Genomic DNA, 22378 nt, shown 5'->3' with positions numbered 1-22378 from the left:
TGAGAAGGTGCGCGTAGAAACAAGAGATCAGTTTCCTGGAATCATCCCCGAACACCAAGTCAGTTAGGGCCATGGAGTACAGGGGTGGAGAGGAGCACCCAAACTGAGTCTGAACTGCGTGTCGGACCTGTAAGTAGCGGGATAGCGTGTGGTTAGGAAGGTCGTATTCCTCTTTAAGCACCTGAAACGTCTTTATGCCACGGACACCGTATAATTGGGACAGGTATATTTATTCCCCTACATATCCACACCTTGTAATCCGGCACACTCAGCAGCTCAGGTAGGGAAGGATTCTCCCATAGAGGTGTATGAGTGTGCAGAGTGGGGGCCTCAGTGAGCTTCTGCGCCCTACGCCAAATCCTGCTATGATGTATAAGCATGTGTTGTTTGGACTCCGAGCGTGAGAGCCCCCTATGATTGCAAAATAAAATCTGGAAGGGGTGCGCCACCACGTCCGTGGCCGCTGTGCACACTAGAGTGGAGTATCGCAGCTTATCATAAGTATTGATGTAGTAAAGGTGGGAGAGCTGGGAAGCCATATAATAGGTTGCCAAGTCAGGTAACGCCGCTCCTGCTAGGTGGACAGGGCATTTGAGAGTCTGCCAGGCCAATTTATGCCTGGAAGAGCCCCAAATAAAATGAGTTAAGGATCGATTCCATGTTACGGAATATATGGGCCGGGATATATGTTGGAGCATGCCAAAAAATGTAAAGCAGTTTGGGGAGGAGAATCATCTTTACAAGTCCCAGATGTCCCATGACTCCAAGAGGGAGTCTGGACCAGACCTGGGTCTTGTGTTTCAAAAGGGGAAAAAGCGGTTCTAAATTCAGGCGGATGTAGTCCGCAAGGGAGCGGGAGCACTGTATACCTAGATACTTAATCCGGTCTGTACGCACAAGGGGCAGGGCCGCCTGCGTCAATGTGGGGGCAGTTATATCTATGGGGAGAATTTGGGAGTTGGTCCAGTTAATCCGGAGTCCCGAGAAATTACCAAATCTTTCTATCAGTTCCAAAACCGCCGTCAATGAAGGGCCAGCATCAGAGCGCCCTCCTTTTCTGTTTTTTTTTTCTCCAGCTTTTGAATGCCCCATTATTCTGGAGGAGGGCTACAAGACTTTAGACACTACCTTGTGAAGCTGCCTGTACCACATATTGAGGATCCCGACAGCAGAGCGCAGGAGAAGTTGTTTCTTTCTTGTTCCCAGGAGCACAGTATACATTTCTGTATAGGAATTACCCATGTAGGGCACCCACCTTTTCGGCCGATGGTGAAGCCATCCACAATGCACTCTCCATTGTCGTCCACCATGTTGCCCAGCTCTTCCATGGATGGGATGGTGTAGTAACCTTCTCTGCACAGAACGATGCCTGAAAAAAAAAAAAAAAAAGAGAATGCATTAGTTATCATGGCGGAACATACAAAGGAAAAACTCTGTGGTTCTCTAGGAGTAGAGAGCGATATGAACCTGCAGGGTGTGGTGGAACGTCATTCATGATCTCCTCCTCGTTGAGGGAATTCTCATCCACGCTGACATCCAGCCCGCTGCTCCTCAGGCTGGGCCTCATGTTCAGGGCCAAGATGGTGTCATCCATGCTGTCCATATGCTTGTCCTGGCTGAGGGGGAGAGGTTTGGATAATGGAGGAGGGTAGAAAGTGGACACCTCCTCTTCATGGTTCTCTTCCGCTCTGTGATTTTCATTGGATCTTAAAAATAAAAATAAAATAATGAGGTCCACCCCTTCCATATATAGGAGGTATGTAAAAAACACAGATTGTGAGACATCACAAGATGGCGGATGAACCACTACCTGTCTCCGGTATCATTGTAGCTGGTGGGGGAGTTCACCTCATCAGCTGCCTCGGCATTGGAAGGAGACAAGAGGGAGCTGATGTTGGAGGAGCTCTTCAGGACCAGCTTCTTGATGCTCTTCCTTGGAGGAAAAACAAATAAACGTTCGGTAAATCAGCTCTGCAATGGGTCGTAATCTGCCATTAGATGCTTGGACCTGGCAACACACAGATCAGAGGGGGTCCCTTACAAGAAGGCCACCCCCACACAGATCTACTGTAACCCTAAAAAGAAGATCAGAGGGTCACCCTCATACCCTTACACAGGTTAAGGCCTGTACCCCATATTGAGATCAGAGGTGGTCCCTTACCTGAAGGTCACCCCCACACAGGTTAATGCCTGTACCCCATAATCAGATCAGAGGTGATCCCGTTACTGAAGGCCTCCTCACTCTGTATGCTTACCCAAGTCCTCTCTCCAGCGCTGTGCCAATTTACAGCAGGTCACTCCTCTCTCTGTGTTCAGAGGGGCAGCCATTGGCTCCCGCGGCTGTCATTCAAATCCTTTGAGCAGAGAGTGGGGCTGAGCCGGACTGTGTGTCTCAATAGATGCACACAGCCCAGCTCAAAATTGAGCCCACATAGCAAGTGGCTTGTTATGGGGGGGGGGGGGGGGGCCTCCAGAAGAGGAGAATGGGGGCCACTTTGTGCAATATGTTTAGAAAGTCAGTACGGTAGAACAGGCCTCAACAATTCTACTTGCCTGCTCACATTTTGAGCGTGGAATTTAGTGCAGGGCGAGCAAGGAGCGGGGGTGGACCAGGCTGACCGTTTCCTGGCTGAAGCAATCAGCTGAAGGACACAGAGCGGCATGACCGGAGGCTGCAGTGCTCCCCTCCCTTTCTCTCTCCTCTAATGTATTACACACACCAGGCATGTCCCCCTGTGTGTCATGGAGCCGGGTCTGTGTTCAGTGGCGTGGTGTAACAAGGTCCTGACCCACAAGTGTGTGTGAAAACACTTAACAGTGGCATTTCATGAGAGAATTTACAAGGGCGTGTTTAGGGGCAGCTGGCGGCAAGCAACTCTTAAGGCCTGGCTAGTGGCTCAGGACTTGAAATGTTGAGCCCGGATGTAGAACATGTTTAATAAAAAATGACCTTTACAATAGTGTTGATCTTTTTATTTCTATGAAATCTTAGGGAAGGGTTAGATCTGAGCGGGAATGGGGGGGGAATCTTCTATAAGATTTCTTCCTGTTGTGTCTCCTGGACAGAAAGCGAGGACCCATCTTCATGTGACAGGAACTCCTCTTCATAGTGTCTCCTCCTCCTCCTCTGTAATAGACCTCATAGATTTATATCGGCCCCCCCAAGCTGACCGCTGGAGTCACCACACAACACATCTACTTACTTAGGCATGAAAGTTCCACCTGTCATTGGCGGTTCGTCATCGTCCAACCCATCGAAGAGCTGAGACTTGGCGGTCCCCGCTGTGCTCAGCGCTTTGGGGCGCACCCTGGCTGCGGGGCGGGGGGTCAGCTTGTAGTGCGTGGGCGTGGTCAGTGCTTTCTGGGCGGCCGGGTTGGTGGGCTTCAGACGCTGAAAAACAAAAATACACGCAATGCGCTGGAATCAACGTCACTACAAAGAATCCTCATTACTCAGCCCAAAAGGTAGGCTCCTCCTCAATACCACCCCCCACCAGTGTTGAGAAAAGAGCCTCACTATAGCCCCAGCAATCCTGGGTCCCTTACCCCTGCCCAGTGCATGATCCAGTGTAGGATACATAAATTACAGTTAAGTCTGATCTCCTCTTATCTTGGTATAGGACACCGGAGCTGCTTCTTCCACCATGGAATGTCCCCCAGCAATAAATCAACAGTAGCTCCACCCAAGCTCTGTACTGAGGAAGTTCCATGACACCCCTTGTGACATCACCAACGGCTCCACCCAAGCTCTGTACTAAGGGGAAGTTCCACGACACCCCTTGTGACATGACCAACGGCTCCGCCCAAGCTCTGTACTAAGAGGAAGTTCCACGACACCCCTTGTGACATCACCAACGGCTCCGCCCAAGCTCTGTACTAAGAGGAAGTTCCAGGACACCCCTTGTGACATCACCAACGGCTCCACCCAAGCTCTGTACTGAGGAAGTTCCATGACACCCCTTGTGACAACACCCACAGCTCCACCCAAGCTCTGTACTAAGAGGAAGTTCCACGACACCCCTTGTGACATCACCAACGGCTCCGCCCAAGCTCTGTACTAAGGGGAAGTTCCACGACACCCCTTGTGACATGACCAACGGCTCCGCCCAAGCTCTGTACTAAGAGGAAGTTCCACGACACATCCAGGCTTGAATTGGGTGTCACAGGGATGAGGTTTTGCACTAAATGGTGGCAGTAATGGAACTCACCTCCTCTTTCTTCTTGGGGTCATCGATGAGATTTCTGAAGAGAGGGGAGTCCCCATATGGAGAGTAGGCCAGGGCATTGATCTGTTGCTGGAGAGCCAATTGCTGGGCAGCCGCTGCATTGGGGTCACTCAGAGCTAGATAAGACAACAAAAGGGAGGTCAGTGACGGGACACAGACATGAGCCAATAAAGGGAGGTCAGTGACGGGACACAGACATGAGCCAATAAAGGGAGGTCAGTGACGGGACACAGACATGAGCCAATAAAGGGAGGTCAGGGACGGGACACAGACATGAGCCAATAAAGGGAGGTCAGGGACGGGACACAGACATGAGCCAATAAAGGGAGGTCAGGGACGGGACACAGACATGAGCCAATAAAGGGAGGTCAGGGACGGGACACAGACATGAGCCAATAAAGGGAGGTCAGGGACGGGACACAGACATGAGCCAATAAAGGGAGGTCAGGGACGGGACACAGACATGAGCCAATAAAGGGAGGTCAGGGACGGGACACAGACATGAGCCAATAAAGGGAGGTCAGGGACGGGACACAGACATGAGCCAATAAAGGGTTGTCAGTGACGGGACACAGACATGAGCCAATAAAGGGTTGTCAGTGACGGGACACAGACATGAGCCAATAAAGGGGGTCAGTGACGGGACAGACATGAGCCAATAAAGGGGGTCAGTGACGGGACACAGGCAGTACAGTGTGGATAGGGGTGCCCTGGTTTACGTTAGGGCCCAACATTGATATTTTCACCAGTGAACCTCCATTAAGTAAGATACTCACCAACAGGGGCCTGAGCACCACCAAACCCCAAGCCGCCGCCAGCGGCATTAAACGCGGTTGTGCCAAATGCTCCGGTACCGAGCGCACCGATCTTCTGCTGGTTGTTTCCAAACAGCGTGCTCTGTCCCGTATTCAGACCTGGGAGAGATAATGGAGGATGATGAACCAACATCTGAACATCACATCACTTGTAAAGACTTAGAGAATGAAGTTCATTTTGTGCAGTCAGTAAAAACATACTTGTTCATATGCCTGAAAAGTCTGAATCTAGGAGAATACACGCCATAGGTCCCCAATCTCAGAGTGTACACTCCAATAGGTCCCCAGAGTCCCCAATCCCACAGCGCACACGCCAAAGATGCCCCCCCCCCAATCCTAGAGCGCACACTTCATAGGTAGCTCTTGCTATTCTTGTAGCAGGGTGACTATGCTGTTACAGGGTACATCTATGGAGCCCCCCCAGCCAAAAGCTACATCTCCAAACATATTACAGGTGTGTCACCAGAATCAGATCCCCAATATCAGGCCGCCCCCCGACCGCCATCACCTCTCAGCCCCCCCCCCCCCATCAGACTCTTCCTAGCGATTGGGTCAATGTTTCTGTGACACGAGACATGGTCCCAATATTTGTATGGGAGTTTGCCCGGGCCGAGAACTGACTGGACGATGCAACGCCATCATACTGTTACATCATCAGCGCCCGCCCAATGGTGGGAAGAGGGAAGATGCTGGGCAGAGTGGTGACAGGAAGATGTGTCTGCGCTGCAGATGAGCCGTCTACCCCACCCAACTCCCCCCACCCCAAGCTGGAAGTTTGGTTCCACTGTAATTGTATGTATGTATGTATGTATGTATGTATGTATGTATGTATGTATGTATGTATGTATGTATGTATGTATGTATGTATGTATGTATGTGGAGGACATTGTATTGCAGACACTCACCAGGCCCAAATCCTGTCCCCAGTGTCGGCCCCAGCGTACCCGCTGCGTTCTTATTGCCAAAAATACTGGTGCCTGCAGTGTTGGTTCCGAACCCTGTAAAGCAAATCAAGAGACACTAAAGAAAGCTTCCCCAGGACAAAACCACCATTGCAGGGCTATAAAGGGGTTCCTCGGGGCACACAAGGCTATGCAGAGGGCTTCCTCGGGGCACACAAGGCTATGCAGAGGGCTTCCTCGGGGCACACAAGGCTATGCAGAGGGCTTCCTCGGGGCACACAAGGCTATGCAGAGGGCTTCCTCGGGGCACACAAGGCTATGCAGAGGGCTTCCTCGGGGCACACAAGGCTATGCAGAGGGCTTCCTCGGGGCACACAAAACAATGCAGGACTAAAAGTCACATGCCTCATTACAAATAAACAGATGCAGTACACATTCTATCATACCTGCAGCTGGGTGGAGTAACTTCAAGAACATGTATGGCAGGTATTGACAACCAGAATGCCAGGCACTGACAACCGAAAACCAGGGGGGTGTACAGGTTTTCTGCTGCCCAGCGCTCCGGGTTACTCCTGGCCCTGCTCCTATAGTCCTATGAATAGCATTACACAGGAGCTCCTGGCAGTGGGACCCTGGCACTGGATGGATATACTGCCATTGTCAGGCCAAACACATGGGGCCACATGAAGCCCCCCCCCCCCCCCCCCCCACACTCAAAGTAATCAGATATAAAAAGTAAATATTTTTCCTGTTATTACCAAAAAGGCCGCCAGTGGAAGTGCCGAACGTCGGTGCGCTGGTGGTGGTCGCCCCGAAGGCAGCAGGTTTGCTGTTGAATAAGGTCTGAAAAGGAAAGATGGTGGGTGTGTCAGACAATAAAAGGCGGAGTCTCTTGTGGAGGGAGGAGAACACTACATGCCAGCAAGCAATCTACCAACTATAACACCACCATACATACCGAGCCGGTAACGCCTCCAAAGGGAGTGGGATTCGTCTGTCCGAACAGACCGGTTCCAGTGCCAAAGCCAGAGGCGGCATTGGTGTTTGTGGTGGTGCCAAACAGTCCTGTGGGCTGTGTGGCCTGCGTGCTGCCAAAGAGACCCTGGGGGGAGGGGGGAAATATAAAAAATTAAGAATTGTACTTACAGTAAGATGACACAGGAACAACAGTCAGTGATACACCGCCACCTACAGGAGGCTGGGACATTGACCAATAGCTGTAAGCCAACCCCCATTTAACCCCCTCCTCTACCCAGCATGCATGTGGGGGGAATATAGGCAAATTCCTGGGACACTAGGGAAGGGCAGGAGGGGGAGCACGCCAGGGGGAGCTGGGCAGAGAAGAGAATACGCCAGGGGGAGCTGGGCAGAGGAGAAGAGAATACGCCAGGGGGAGCTGGGCAGAGGAGAAGAGAATACGCCAGGGGGAGCTGGGCAGAGGAGAAGAGAATACACCAGGGCTGCCTTATATCCATGTTCGCCTTGTCCCAACCTCCTGTAGGCAGCAATAAAACCCAACTGTTCCCGAATTCCTGTGTGGATGGAGAAATGGACCCGGCCTGCAGAAGAACTCACCATGGTGCTGGTCTGGGGCTGCCCCAGAGTGTTGGCGTTCCCGAATGAGAAGGCCGTGTTGGGTGTTGTAGTCGCCGTTCCAAATGGCTTGTTAAACAGGCTGGTGGCCGGCTGGGCAGCCGTCTGGCCAAACAGACCTCCTGTATTGGTTCCAAAAGTGTTGGTGCCTGAAAGATGATAACTTATTGGTACCAGACAATCCCAAACCCCACCGCAACATCCCCCCCACACCTAATACTACATGCAATGCTCCCAGTGTCCCATCAGGAAGGGGATGACAGCACCACCCTGATCCATAGCAGGGGGGGGGGGGGGGGAAGAGTACAATAGAGATCCATAGAACCTACCCTGTCCAAAGGCATTTTTACTTCCAAAGGAGAACGTGCTGCTGGAAGGGGTGGAGCCAAACAGTCCTGTGGCTGCACTGGAAGTGGCAGTAGAGGCTCCAAACAAGCCCGTTGCTGTGGCTGCGCCCACTGGATTCTGGGGCCCCTTCCTATTGGCCAGGTAATCTTCCAGACGCAGTTCCTAAAAAACAAAATATAGTTAAGCCTGTGTAGGTTTAAGCGGACAACAAAATGGTTACATGAGAATATTTACTACTACCACCACCCTCAAATTCCACCAAATTAGGGCAACCCCACCCTTCCCACGTGGTGACCCCAGAGACTTCGAGGACCCCTCCCCGTGGTGACCCCCAGAGACTGCGAGGACCCCACCCCTCCAGGTGGTGACCCCCAGAGACTGCGAGGACCCCACCCCTCCAGGTGGTGACCCCCAGAGACTGCGAGGACCCCACCCCTCCAGGTGGTGACCCCCAGAGACTGCAAGGACCCCATCCCTCCAGGTGGTGACCCCCAGAGACTGCTAGGACCCCATCCCTCCAGGTGGTGACCCCCAGAGACTGCGAGGACCCCACCCCTCCAGGTGGTGACCCCCAGAGACTGCGAGGACCCCACCGCTCCAGGTGGTGACCCCCAGAGACTGCGAGGACCCCACCCCTCCAGGTGGTGACCCCCAGAGACTGTGGATCCCACCTCCAGACACTATGAACCCACCTCCAGAGACTTGCTTTCATACTCCTTCATTGCCGTTATACATTGATGCTTTGTGTTGATGTTGGTGGTGACACCACCCTTGGCCATGGTGTCAGTCCCAGATGGAGGCTGCAAGCAGAAGAACAAAAAAGAAATCCTAAGGCCCAGTCTATGACGGTCACGGGACACACATGGATGGAAAGGATTTACTACAAAGGATTCATCATTAGAAGTCTGAGGACACAGATCTAACCCAACCCCTCCATATCCAAGACAACAGACAACTGCAGCCAGACACTGAAGACATTTTACACCCAACAGCCAGAAGAACATGGATTCCCCCTCCAATGATGGAGTTCAGGGAATTTCCCTCAGGTTGGAGACTTCTGATCACTTCCTGTTGATTCTCTAGGACAGGAAGGGAAGGGGAAATCTCCAGTATTTACAATCCTGAGGGGGGAGGGGGATGGTACTCACATTGAATTTTATGGTGGTTCCAGTGGGAGCTGCAGAGAAGGTGGAACCACCAAACAGGTTACTGGTGGTCCCACCGAAGGGGTTGGAGGTGGTGTTGGTGTTTCCGAAGAGACCTCCACTGCTTGTACTCGTCCCGAATGCTGCGGTGAGAAGGAAAACACACATAAACGTATAGTCACTGCAAATACCGACCACCCAGCATTAACACATTACATGTACTGCCCAAGTGTATAAACCCTGGCTCAGTTCAACCTGCAAACCCTCCCCCCTCCAAAAACGGAGAGGACCCATTCCAGAGCCCCCCACCCCTGTCCAAAATGGAGAGGATTAATTCGAGTTCTAATGTAACTTATACACAGGACTAAAAAAAGCTTTATATTAAGTGTATAGAGATGATCTCTCAGGGGGAGGCAGAAGCTATTGGGCTTGTGTATCCTTTAAGGATTCCAACACAAAAAGTAATAAAATAGAACGTCTGGTAGGAGCAGCCAATCTGATCCCAGCTCTCATTTGTCCAATTCCAGCCTGAAGTCTAACTAAAAGCACATCTGACAATTTAATCTGAACAGATTCAAAGACTGACTAAAGAACAAAGTCCACCAACAGGGACAGCTTACCAGATGCTGAGGCCACCAATGTCTATATGAGGATCAGACCACCTAGACATGACCCAATGAGTAAAGACCATGGTGGGACCACCTAGACATGACCCAATGAGTAAAGACTATGGTGGGACCACCCAGACATGACCCAATGAGTAAAGACTATGATGCGATCACCTAGACATGACCCAATGAGTAAAGACTATAGTGGGACCACCTAGACATGACCCAAGGAGTAAAGACTATAGTGGGACCACCTAGACATGACCCAAGGAGTAAAGACTATGGTGGGACCACCCAGACATGACCCAATGAGTAAAGACTATGGTGGGACCACCCAGACATGACCCAATGAGTAAAGACTATGGTGGGACCACCCAGACATGACCCAATGAGTAAAGACTATGATGCGATCACCTAGACATGACCCAATGAGTAAAGACTATGGTGCGACCACCTAGACATGATCCAATGAGTAAAGACTACTCCTTGGGTCATGTCTAGGTGGTCGCACCATAGTCTTTATGGTGGGACCACCTAGACATGACCCAAGGAGAAAAGACTATGGTGGGATCACCTGGGGGGGGGGGGGGGGGGGGGGTGTTCTATCATCCCCTATAGATGAAGAAGTCACTACTATGCATTTATAGTGCCCATGTATCTGAGCACGGGATCAGTCACTCACTGCCAAAAGTCGATGGCTTTGTCTGTCCAAAGGCATTGCTGCTCTGCTGGGATGCGAAGAGACCCCCTCCTCCAGTATTCGTAGACCCAAACAAGGAGTTTGCTGTACCGGTCGAAGCTCCGAAACCGAAGGCGGAGGTGGTGGAGGAGGTTGCTGGTTGTTGGAATGTTGTGGTCCCAAACAGTCCACCTGGAAAAAAACAAAAGCACCATTAACAGTCAGACAAACCGGGACCATGGACCCCCCCAGAAACAGAAAGAAGTGGGCGATGCGACATGTATGGCAACTGTGGGTGGTGCAGTGCAGTCATGACCACCTCCAACCATTAAATATCAAAGCCATGTACTGATCTGTAGACATCTATGAAGAAATGGTCAGACTAAAATGTGAAGTGTGGAAGATCACAAGGTCTGCTCTGCTCCTCCCCAATGCAGATTCTGGAGAGTCTCCTCACGTGGATACAAACTCAGGTGTTCGCCACGTTATAGGAACCATCCCAAAATGTTATCTGTGACCTCCAAGCAGGACCTTGGGGTACCGGATCTGAACCTGGAAAATGACTGTACTGCCTGGTAATGTGTGCGCGCCTATCAGAGCCCCACGCCAGCAGAGCCCCACACCCTCAGATCCCGGCCACACCAGCAGAGCCTACACCCTCAGAGATCCAGGCCACACCAGCAAAGCCCATGCCACGCCAGCAGAGCCCACACCCTCAGATCCCGGCCACACCAGCAAAGCCCACGTCAGCAGAGCCCACGCCCTCAAAACCTACACCACACCCACAGAGCCATAATTATGCAATGTGTGGTGTTAGGGACTACACAGGATTCTGTTCTTAACCGCTTGCCATCCGCACCATATTAGATTTACTGCGACAGGGCGGCCGTTCTGTGCAGAATCACAAGTCCTGAGCTACTAGCCACACCTTAAGAGTTACTCGCCACCCGTTACCCCACCCAACCCCGCCCCTAAATTACACCCTCATAAAATTACACTGTTAAAAAAGGTTATATGCAGGATTAAGTTAGAAAAAAAAAAAAAAAAAACCACAAAACTTTATCAATATTAAAGCATATTTCATTGATCTGATAAAAGGATAAAATATGATTGGCTACTTACTGTAAGAGCTGTATACATTATAAAAAAGTGTTCTTGCCATATTAAATATCACATAACAATGAAAACCAATGAATGACGCCGTCACCGACTGACGTACAGCAGAGCGGGAACCTTTCCTATTACCAAAGCTAGGCGGTCCGAGCAACCAGTCAGCAACTTAACAGGAAAAGTACACTCTGCCAGCTTCCACCCAACCCCTTCCCCACCTTATCTAGTTGTTAGCCGACTCCCACTGATATAGGATTTTTGTACTATAAAATACTTTTCTCTGAAGTTCATTGACGGACACAGCTCCAGTAATCTTGGCCATAGGGTTATTACGCCACCTTCAGGAGAGGACTAGGCAGAACATGTGAAAAAACAGAACTGTACAGCTCTGCCCAGGGGGCGGTCCCTCTGGTAACATCCCCTCAGCCTGCTTCCTGCAGCCTCAGTACGTCAACAAGCAGTATAATGTAAATAGGAGGGGAGGGAGCTGTGTCCATCAATGAACTTCAGAGAAAAGGATTTTACGGCGAGTACAAAAATCCTATTTTCTCTTTCGTTCATTGACGGACACAGCTCCAGTAATCTAGACTGTAGGGACGTCCCCAAACCGTCATAAACGAGAGGTGGGAACCACAACATAACTTCACGCACAACCAGAGGTGCTCCCTAACAGGAGGGGGGGGGGGGGTCACCCTCTGACCCGACCGCATCAGAACTTGCGGCCAACATATGAATCAGAAGAATGCATCCACAACCAAAATGTAACTTTCTATAAACAAGAGAAAATAATAATAATATTATTATTATTTATTATTATTATTATTAATGCAACTTTTACATGGCCGCCTGCAAAACTTGGCGGCCAAAGCAGTCACCAGAAGATGCGCTCACATCCACTTTGTGAAGGTGAACGGAAGACCAAGTCACCACCTTACACACCTGGGGGACGGACCCTTGATGTTGGAAAGCCCAAGAGATTCCAATTGCCCTGGTGAAGTGGGCCGTGACAGGAAAGGGGGGCATCTGCCCCTTCAAGGCATAAGCCTGGACCACGATCTGTCCGATCCTCCTGGAAATTGTGGCCAACAAGACCGCCATCCCTTTTATTTGGACCAGCTACTGAAACAAACAGGGAGTCTGACTTCCACAAAAGGAGCTGTGGCAGATAGATACACCCTCAGAGCCCGGACCATATCCAGAGGGCTGGAGGGCCGCGTCCTTAGGATGTGTCGGTTTAGGACACAGAGATGGTAACACAAAGTCTTCATTGAGGTGAAATGCCGAAACCACCTTTGGAAGAGAAGAAGGTTGTGGACGTAACACCACCTTATCGATAACCAGATAGAGCGACTTGCAGGACAAGGCCGCCACTTCCAAAACCCTCCTGGCCGATGTAATGGCCACCAGGAAGACCACTTTGACAAAAAGTCAACAAGGGAATTTCCCTGATGTTCTCAAACGGCAGTTTCTGAAGCTCTGATAGCACCAGGTTCAGATCCCACGGAGGTAGGGGTGGTCGGAACGGAGAGACTACGAACCCCCTGTAAAAAGGTGCTTGCCAATGAGTGAGATGCACAGGGGTCACTGGAAAAAGACAGTCAAGGCCGATATCTGTCCCTTGATGGTGCTTAAGGCCAGCATCTGGTCCACTCCTCGCTGTAGGAACAGCCGGATCCTGGAAACGGAATAGGTGAGCGGACGTCACCCCATCTCCTCACACATGGAGATACAAGCCTTCCACGTACGATGGTAGATCTTCCGAGAAGAAGATATCCGTGCCCTCAACATAATGGAAACCACAGAGTCAGACAGACCCCGGTTCCTTAGCACCTGACTCACAATAGCCATGCCGTTAAAACCAGCGATGGTGAAAGCAGGATGGAGCATCAGACCTTGTGTGACAGAAGATCATCTCACATCAGTAACCTCCAGGGAGCGTCCACCACCAGGCATACTAGATCGGCGTACCAGGGACACTGAGGCCAATCTGGGGCAATCAGTATCACTGGAATCCCCTCGGCCTCCACTCGGAGCAGATGAGGCAACAGTTTGAGCGGGGGAAAGGCGTAAATCAGTCAGTACTGAGCCCACGGAGCCACCAACGTCCACCCAAGGATCTCTTGTCCTCGACACAAATCTCTGCACCTTTCGATTGAGTCGAGAGGCCAGAAGATCGACGTCTGGTGTGCCCCACCACAGGCAAAGAAGCCTGAACACCGGATGCAACGACCACTCTTGGGTCCAGCATCTGATAGTCCACCTGCCAGTTTTCTACTCCCGGGATATAAATGGCCGACAGGGCCGCTACGTGTCGCTCTGCCCACTGAAGGATGTGAGCGACCTCCCGTGCTGCAGCCGAGCTTCTTGTTCCTCCTTGATGGTTGACAGATGCCACCGCCGTGGCGTTATCTGACTGTATCCTGATCGGACACCCTCATAGTCTCATCAACCATGAGGAGAGGCATAGCCTGATCACTCGAAGCTCGAGCACATTGATCGCTCACTGGGATTCCTCCCTTGACCAGAGGCCCCGAGTCGATTGTACTCCCAGAACTCCACCCCAGCCCGTTAGACTCGCATCCGTTGTGATCACCGTCCAATGAAGAGGCAGGAACGATTTCCCGGACCGAAGGGCCAGGGAGACCTCAGCCACCAGAGAAGAGAATCCCTGACTAACTGGCTCACCCGACTCTGCCGATCCAGGGATAAAGGAGATTTGTACCATTTGGACAAAAACTCCTTCTGCAAGACTCTGGTGTGAAACTGGGCATACGGTACCTCCTCGAAGGAGGCCACCATGAGGCCCAGGACTCGCATTCAGAAAACGCAGCGACGACCACCTGTGGTTCATCAACAGCTTCACCGCGGCTCTGAGAGTCTGCAGCTTGTCTGAAGGGAGAAACTCTCGCTTCCACAGAGTCCAGCAGTAAGCCTAGGTACTCCAGGCGCTGAGTCGGTACGAACACCGACTTCTTTAGGTTCAACAGCCACTCAAATTCCTGTAGGGTTTGCATGGTGATCGCCACATCCTCCCTTAATTCTGCGGTGGAAGCTGCTCTCAGGAGGAGATCGTCTAGGTAACCCACGATTGTGACCCCACATTGTCACAGCAACGCCAATACTGGACCCAATACCTTGGTAAAGACTGCGGGTGATGATGCCAGACCAAAAGGAAGAGCCACAAACTGGTAATGGGCTTCCCCAACTGCAAATCGCAGAAACTTCTGATGCCGGAGACATATGGGTATGAGCAGGTACGGGTCCTGGATGTCCAGAGACGCCAGGGAGTCCCCCTGATGGAGTGCAGAGACTACGGAGCGAACTGATTCCATTCTGAACCTCTGTATTTTCACAAAGCAATTGAGGGCTCTCAGGTCCAGGATTGGACGTACCCCTTCCTTTTTGGGGGACAACAGATTGGAGTAGAATCCCTGAAACCTTTCCAACTACGGAAAAGGCACTATCGCCCCCCGCGGCTGAGCAGGTCCCTTACTGCCCCAAACAGGGCCTCCAAGCGAGCCAGGAGTACGGCTATGCAGGAGGGGAAGAATCTGTTTGGTGGCCAAGAGAGGAACTCTATCTTGTAGCCAGTTCACAGACCCATTGGTCAGACAGCCGACAGGCCCACCGGGCTGCAAACTCCCGAAGGCGACCCCCCACCTGAGAGATGGAAGGGGGCAAACCTTCATGCGGTAGCACTTTTGCTCGCAGGCTTGCGGTTCCAGGGACGCTTCTGTCCCTCAGTAGAAGCCCTGTGTGACTGGGAACGTTTAACTGATGTCCTGGGCAGACGAAAAAGCCGCTTGAGCAGAAAACGAGGGCCCTTGCCTGCGGCGTGGCTCCTTACCCTTCTTGGACTGTGAGAGTAGGGTACTCTTCCCACCTGTGACATTCTTAATAATGTCACCCAACAAGTCTCCAAAGAGCCGCTCACCAAGGAAGGGTAAATCCATCAAGGCTTTTTTATTTTTTTTAGATGCCTGGCCCGCAGACCAGCATTTCAGCCAAATCAGGCACCGCAGCACCACTGCTGACACTGAAGCCCTGGATAGCAGGGGGAAGTGTATCCAGGGCCATATCACAAAACGTACTTAAGGCTGTGCACTAATTGGTCTGCTAGTTCCACGTAGACAGGGGAAGCCTGCTGCTCCTCCAATTTGCGGTGCAATAGCTTTGCCCACTCAGTAAGTGTCTGCGACACTAGCGCTGTGGCCAAAACCGGTCGTTTGCGGTAGTGGGGTCAGCGATACAAGGAACGTACCACTGCCTCGGCATTCCTGTTCATGAGGTCCTTAAAATGCAGGAGTCCCCTCTACCGGGATCGTGGTTACTTTATGTAACCTGGATAGTGGGGGGGGGGGGGGTGTCCACGACCGGAGGAGCCGACCACTTTTTAAGAAGGCTCTCCTCAAAAGGGGTAATGCACCGCTATTCTTTTGGGGACCGAGAAGGTCAGTTGCGGGAAACCCCATCACTAGGACAATGGCCGCTGGACTACGAGAAAATGGCCGACGGCCATGCTGTACACAGAGACTAACAGAAAATGGCGGTGGCACATGCAGAGCCCACAGACACCAGCAGAGAGACAGATGACAGAGCGTTCGCTCACCGGCCACCCCGGAGCCTGAGGGGCATGTCAAGGCCGACCCAAGCGTGGAGCTCTGGTCTGCACACGCTCAATGGCGAGGCTGGTGAGACCACAAGGATCTATAATATCCAGCCGCCTGTTGATAGCAGATCACAGGATCAAAATTTTGCACAAACGGCAAAAATTCTAGGAAAAAAAATCCCAGCAGGGAGCCTAGATCCTTCTTCACTAGGCAGGAAAAAAAAAACTGGAGCTGCAGGAAGCAGGCTGGGGGGTTACTACCAGAGGGACCGCCCCCTGGGCGGAGCTGTACAGTTGTGTTTTCACATGTATTACATGTTCTGCCAGTCCTCTCCTGAAGGTGGCGTAATAACCCGATGGTCAGGATTATTGGAGCTGTGTCCAGCAGTGAACAAAAGAAAATAAATTATCGGCTCCCATTCAACCCCTCCCCCGGATGTGGCTCCACACTCGCCCTCCGCTCATTTCCACTCGCCCAATGCGATGAGTGGAAATTTTGGGGGCTCCACATATAATCTCTCCATCTACAGAGAAAATAAACCATTTCTTTTGAAATGCGGAAAGAGAATAAAATCGGTGATCTTTATCTTCCTGATGAAGTGAGCCGTGTGCAGAGAAGTCCTCTCCACCTGAAGGACTACGGAGGACAGTCTCCCCTCCCCCCCTGGTCTGTGATCAGGAGACTGGAGATGATTTATGCAGACATTCGGATATGCGCGTTTTATTATTTACTGCACCTCGCGGTATAAAGAATAGCGCCATGCTTAGAGACACAAGTCATTCGATTGGCTTTGGTGAACCCATAAAGTCTTAGTTCTAATTATCATTTTGAACCAGCATTGTGTTCCTTCACCTTCTCACAGACGACAGGAAGTGAGGGAATTCCCCTGTAAGTTGTCACCAGGACCGATGTCCCCATTGGAAGACTCGTCCTCCAGTCCTGGTGACAAATCTACAGCTCTGCACATGGGATCTGTTCAGTAGTATTCGCTTCCACCTCCGGTACCTGGAGGGTGCGCCGCAATCCATAAACTGATAAAGTAAAAAAGTGTTGTAGACGGTGAGAAGCACCACCCCCGTCATACAGAACACGCGGCGGCACCGCCGGACACCTCACCTGGTTTATTCTGTGTGGTTCCAAACAATCCGCCACTGTTATTTGCTCCAAACGCCGACGTTGTCCCAAATCCGGTCGCCTGTGTTGTGCCAAATCCAGCATCTGTATACAGAGAACAGGATACATGAGAGTGACCCAACCTTCAAGAGGAGGACCCCACCCCCCGATCAATCGGGCCCAACCCCCCCCCCCCCCAGAAGGGGAGGACCGAGCCATAAGCCCAACCCCACCCCACCCCCAGGAGGATGACAGTGCCTCAGAAATTAGCCCAACCTTTATCACTACTCCAGACCAAGAACATACAACAAAGCTGAAGACTAAAGCAGGACACCGGGGCACGTGGCCACCAACCCCCACTACTGGACACCAGAGCACAGTCCACACAGCCTAATCACCCCCCCCCCCCCCCCCCCCCCAACATGACCAGCAGGTTTTCTCTATGAGGACACCCAACTTCAACTCCACAATAGCTCTCCAACCTGTGAAATTTATACTCAATTCTGATTGGTGGGATCGACATGTGACTTGGGGGGGGGGGGGGGGGGGGCTACTTCACACTGGACTTTTTTTTTCTATACTGCAAATGACAGATTTCCTTACACCCCCCCCACCCCTTTCTGTCTTTCCACAGAGACTTTCTGCGATGGGTCGGGCGGTGGGGTTCCCCCCCTGGGGGTTGGGCCTGATGGGTCGGGCGATGGGGTTCCCCCCCCCCCGGAGGTTGAGCCCGATGGGTCGGGCGGTGCGGTTTCCCCCCCCCCCCGGGGGTTGAGCCCGATGGGTCGGGCGGTGGGGTCCTCCTCTTGAAGGTTGGGCCCGATGGATCGGGGGGTGGGGTCCTCCTCTTGAAGGTTGGGCCCGATGGATCGGGGGGTGGGGAAGACGACTGAGGCCCCTCCCTGGAGGATCATCGCTCACACCAATCAGTGGACAGAACCCGGCTTTCTTAAAACCAGAGAGACACCGTCATCCAACCACCAGAGCCCTCCCCTCTGTGGACCCTCTATGACCCTTCTATGGTCAGCTCCCCCATGGGAACTCCAAAACCCCTCTATGACACCCCTCCCCCCCATAGTCCCTCCATTGGCTGTTCACCCATGGTCCCTCTATGAACCCCCCTTCCATGGTCCCTCCATACACCTTACATGGTCCCTCTATGACCCCCCCCCCCCTTTCCATGGTCCCTCCATACACCTTACATAGTCCCTCTATGACCCCCCCCCCCCCCCTTCCATGGTCCCTCCATACACCTTACATGGTCCCTCTATGACCCCCCCTTCCATGGTCCCTCCATACACCTTACATGGTCCCTCTATGACCCCCCCTTCCATGGTCCCTCCATACACCTTACATGGTCCCTCTATGACCCCCCCTTCCATGGTCCCTCCATACACCTTACATGGTCCCTCTATGACCCCCCCTTCCATGGTCCCTCCATACACCTTACATGGTCCCTCTATGACCCCCCCCTTCCATGGTCCCTCCATACACCTTACATGGTCCCTCTATGACCCCCCCCTTCCATGGTCCCTCTATGACTCCCCCCACCCCCCCTTCCATGGTTCCCCATTGGCTGTTCACCCATGGTCCCTCTATGAACCCCCCTTCCATGGTCCCTCCATACCCCTTGCATGGTCCCTCTATGCCCCCCCCATACCCCTAACATGGTCCCTCTATGACCTCCCCCCTTCCATGGTCCATTCCCTGATAATCCCCCCTCTTACACCCTCCCCCCATGGTTCAGGATAGACTGGGACTTACTTTGTCCAAAGGTAGATGTGGCTCCGAAGGCTCCGGTGCCTCCGCCGAACGGAGAGGTGAACGATTTGTTGAACATGACGATCAAAACTTCATAAAACTACACAGGAGAGGAGGAGAGAATTAGAGCGAGCACGATGGCGGCACCCATCCCCCGAAGTGAGATATAAAACCAAAACGTAGGGGAGAAGAAGTCACATGATCTCTACACTCCGCCCCCCATGTCAGTATGGATGCACCGATACTTCCAGTCTGTAGAAAGTAAACCCCGCCCCCCACTGTATGCGACATGAAGAGGAATGCGATTTCCTGTCCCGCACCTCTCCTGTGTGGGGATCACTATGACAGCGGGGATCACACAGGAGGGGGGCGGAGCCATGTGTCCCTTCATTGTGTATGGAGGAAAATCACACCCTCCGGATCATCGTCACCACTACATCCCTACCGGTCATGTGACTAAAGCATGGGAGGAGCCAAAGAATCAACACACAGAAGTCACATGATCTCTAGAGACCCCCTCCCCCTTGTGTCAGGTGATTACATGAAGAGGGAGGAGCCAAGGAATGAACAGTGAAGAGAAGCATGGGATTGGCAGAAAGAAGGAGATGGGTGGGACATCTATAAAGGGTGAGCATTCGGTTAGTGTAGGTAAATCTGATAGTCCGGCAGAAAAAAAAGTCCATCCAGTTCAGCCAATAAACACCCCAGACTGACAGAGCTGTCCCCCCTGTGCTCCTTCCTCCAGAGTGGGGGATGTAATACAGAAGGACATGTGTGTCACCGGGGGGTGAATGCAGCCGCCACACGATGGATGGAGGGGGAGGGGAAAAGACAAATCCATCCCGTGTGCCCTGATAGGAGGATACATTGTATACACATCATGTGATCACCACTCACCAATAATGGAGATCATCTGTGATTGGAGCTCACCCTGAGGGGGGCGGGGCCTTACAAAAAACGTCTCCATACACCCCCTCCCCCCTTTGCATTGTAATAATTGAGCAGCGCTGCCGAAGTACCTGTAAAGTGCCTCAGTAGCGGGGGTGCCACACGGGCGAGTTTAACCCCTTGTAGGGTGATAAAAGTGCCCCACCCCCCCCCCCCTCCTGAATAGGAGAGCCAAAGAGCCGCTATGACAGCAGAAAAACACCACAAAATCTAGAGGAGTTCTACTGCCACCTCCCCCACCACCAATACAGTGATACTATGCACTGTCACTGTACTAATGACACTGAGGGGAGGGGTTATACATCAGAGGTGATGAAATGCTTACCTGTGTGCAGACGACCCTCCTGCCCCCCCCCTCCACATACCACAGTGCCCGTGGCAGACGCCCCTCCTGCCCCCCACATACCACAATGCCCGGGGCAGACGCCCCTCCTGCCCCCCACATACCACAATGCCCGGGGCAGACGCCCCTCCTGCCCCCCCACATACCACAGTGCCCGGGGCAGACGCCCCTCCTGCCCCCCCACATACCACAGTGCCCGGGGCAGACGCCCCTCCTGCCCCCCCACATACCACAGTGCCCGGGGCAGACGCCCCTCCTGCCCCCCCACATACCACAGTGCCCGGGGCAGACGCCCCTCCTGCCCCCCCACATACCACAGTGCCCGGGGCAGACGCCCCTCCTGCCCCCCCACATACCACAGTGCCCGGGGCAGACGCCCCTCCTGCCCCCCCACATACCACAGTGCCCGGGGCAGATGCCCCTCCTGCCCCCAGTAGGTAAGTGATGGAGCACATAGCAGGTGTTATATAAATATGTGTCTGTGTGTATGATACATAACTATACACGTCCCATACTGGATGGAGAGTAGAGGGAGGTGTCCCCGGTGCAGAGATTTCCATCACTTCCTGTCCCTATAAACTAAAACAGGAAGTGATGGGGAATCTCTGGTGTCCCCCGACATATGAGGAGATTATCTCTTCTCCTCAGTATATAGAGAGGTGTGATCCCTTCCCTTCCCCCTCACCTCACTTCCGGTTCTTCTGACGCCGACCCCCTATACCGGAGAGGCGGTTGTCAACGGAAACCTTGCCCCCACCGAACTACAACCGTCCGTCTCCGGGGAGAGGACTCCACAAGGGTAACTTCCCTCCCCCCCCGGGTCTCCTCACCTCTCTCCGCTCTTCTCCTCCTCACCGGTTGCGGGCGGGAATACACAATGCGTCACCTATCAACATGGCGTACACTGCACCGTCATGACATCACCGCGTCACGCATGCCCCGCCTCCACGGCCTGCTCCCCCATAGGCTCCCGCGGCCGCCGCTCTTTACCCAGGGCGTGGCCTCTGAAGATGCACGTCAGCAACGGGCGGGGCCTCGCGGCGTGTCTCCTTTTCTCATTGGTTCCCGGGCGCGCAGCTTACATACGAAAAAACGCGACGTACGAGCGGAGACGTCAGCGTGGTCTCCTAGCAACCGAGTTGTCTTGCGTCAGATCGTGAAGACGTCACGTGTGCTGTCATGTTTGTCATGTTACTCCAACCAATCAGGAACTCCGGATTATTTAAACTCCGCAGTAATGGGAGATTATGAGGAATTGTTGGCCGAACACAAAACCGGCAAATCAATAGAAGTCCGACACAGGAAGACCGAACTTCACAGCACAGCGACCAACCGGGACAAAGGTGTCGCCACCTCGGAGGCGGCCATTTTGTTGGTTAGTATCGGAGAATGTGACACCAGGTATGGCCTGAACCATGAGGCTTGTACTGGAGCCCCGCCCCCACAGAGAGCACCTCCCACCTCATCATAGACCCGCCCCCAGAGAGAGAGAGCACCTCCCACCTCATCATAGACCCGCCCCCAGAGAGAGAGCACCTCCCACCTCATCATAGACCCGCCCCCAGAGAGAGAGAGCACCTCCCACCTCATCATAGACCCGCCCCCAGAGAGAGAGCACCTCCCACCTCATCATAGACCCGCCCCCAGAGAGAGAGAGCACCTCCCACCTCATCATAGACCCGCCCCCAGAGAGAGAGGACCTCCCACCTCAGAGCTCTGCCCCATAGAGGAATAAAGAGTGACCTGTTTGGTATCTATAGACTCGATGTAACGTCCTCCTTTATATTTTATAGAAGAAATCGGACTTTATGTTTTATTATTAATTAAAGTGTATTTTTTCCCCAAAAAATTCCTTTCAAAAACCGCCGCACACATACATAAAATATTACAAGGGCCGCCATTTTATTCTCCAAGGTCTCTGCTTACAAAAAAAATAAAACAGATTGATCCAAAGACATGCAGGAAGGTTAATTGGCTTCTGTCCAAAATTGTCCCTAGTATATGAATGGGGACCTTGGATTGTGGCGCTCCCTGAGGGTAGGGACTGATGAGTGTGCAATGTACAGGGATAGGGACAATTGTAGACACTCACTCCGGATGAACTGGATGGACTGGTGTCTTTATTCAACCTTACTAACTATGAAACTATGATCCCTCGTTCACATTAAACACATCTT

General features: G+C 52.5%; 1 protein-coding gene across 1 annotated transcript in view; it reads right to left on the bottom strand.

Annotated features, from left to right (window-relative positions):
* LOC143973797 (nuclear pore complex protein Nup98-Nup96-like) overlaps positions 1–21147 on the bottom strand; it is a 55995-nt gene extending 34848 nt beyond the window's left edge. Inside the window, 17 exon segments of the mRNA XM_077474654.1 lie at positions 1256–1369; positions 1468–1706; positions 1811–1933; positions 3204–3391; positions 4209–4342; positions 5003–5140; positions 5947–6039; positions 6702–6786; positions 6902–7045; positions 7519–7685; positions 7866–8046; positions 8577–8684; positions 9033–9172; positions 10320–10508; positions 17153–17254; positions 18914–19010; positions 21032–21147. Coding sequence (XP_077330780.1) covers positions 1256–1369; positions 1468–1706; positions 1811–1933; positions 3204–3391; positions 4209–4342; positions 5003–5140; positions 5947–6039; positions 6702–6786; positions 6902–7045; positions 7519–7685; positions 7866–8046; positions 8577–8684; positions 9033–9172; positions 10320–10508; positions 17153–17254; positions 18914–18989 — 2221 coding nt within the window. The 5' untranslated portion in view covers positions 18990–19010; positions 21032–21147.
* Positions 21148–22378: the final 1231 nt, after the last annotated feature.

This window comes from Lithobates pipiens, unplaced genomic scaffold (genome assembly GCF_037356315.1).
Source record: "Lithobates pipiens isolate NorthernLeopardFrog02 unplaced genomic scaffold, aLitPip1_a1.2 Scaffold_117, whole genome shotgun sequence".
Lineage (NCBI taxonomy): Eukaryota > Metazoa > Chordata > Amphibia > Anura > Ranidae > Lithobates > Lithobates pipiens.
Note: the sequence above shows the minus strand (reverse complement) of the source record. Positions and strands in the feature narration are given on the sequence as shown.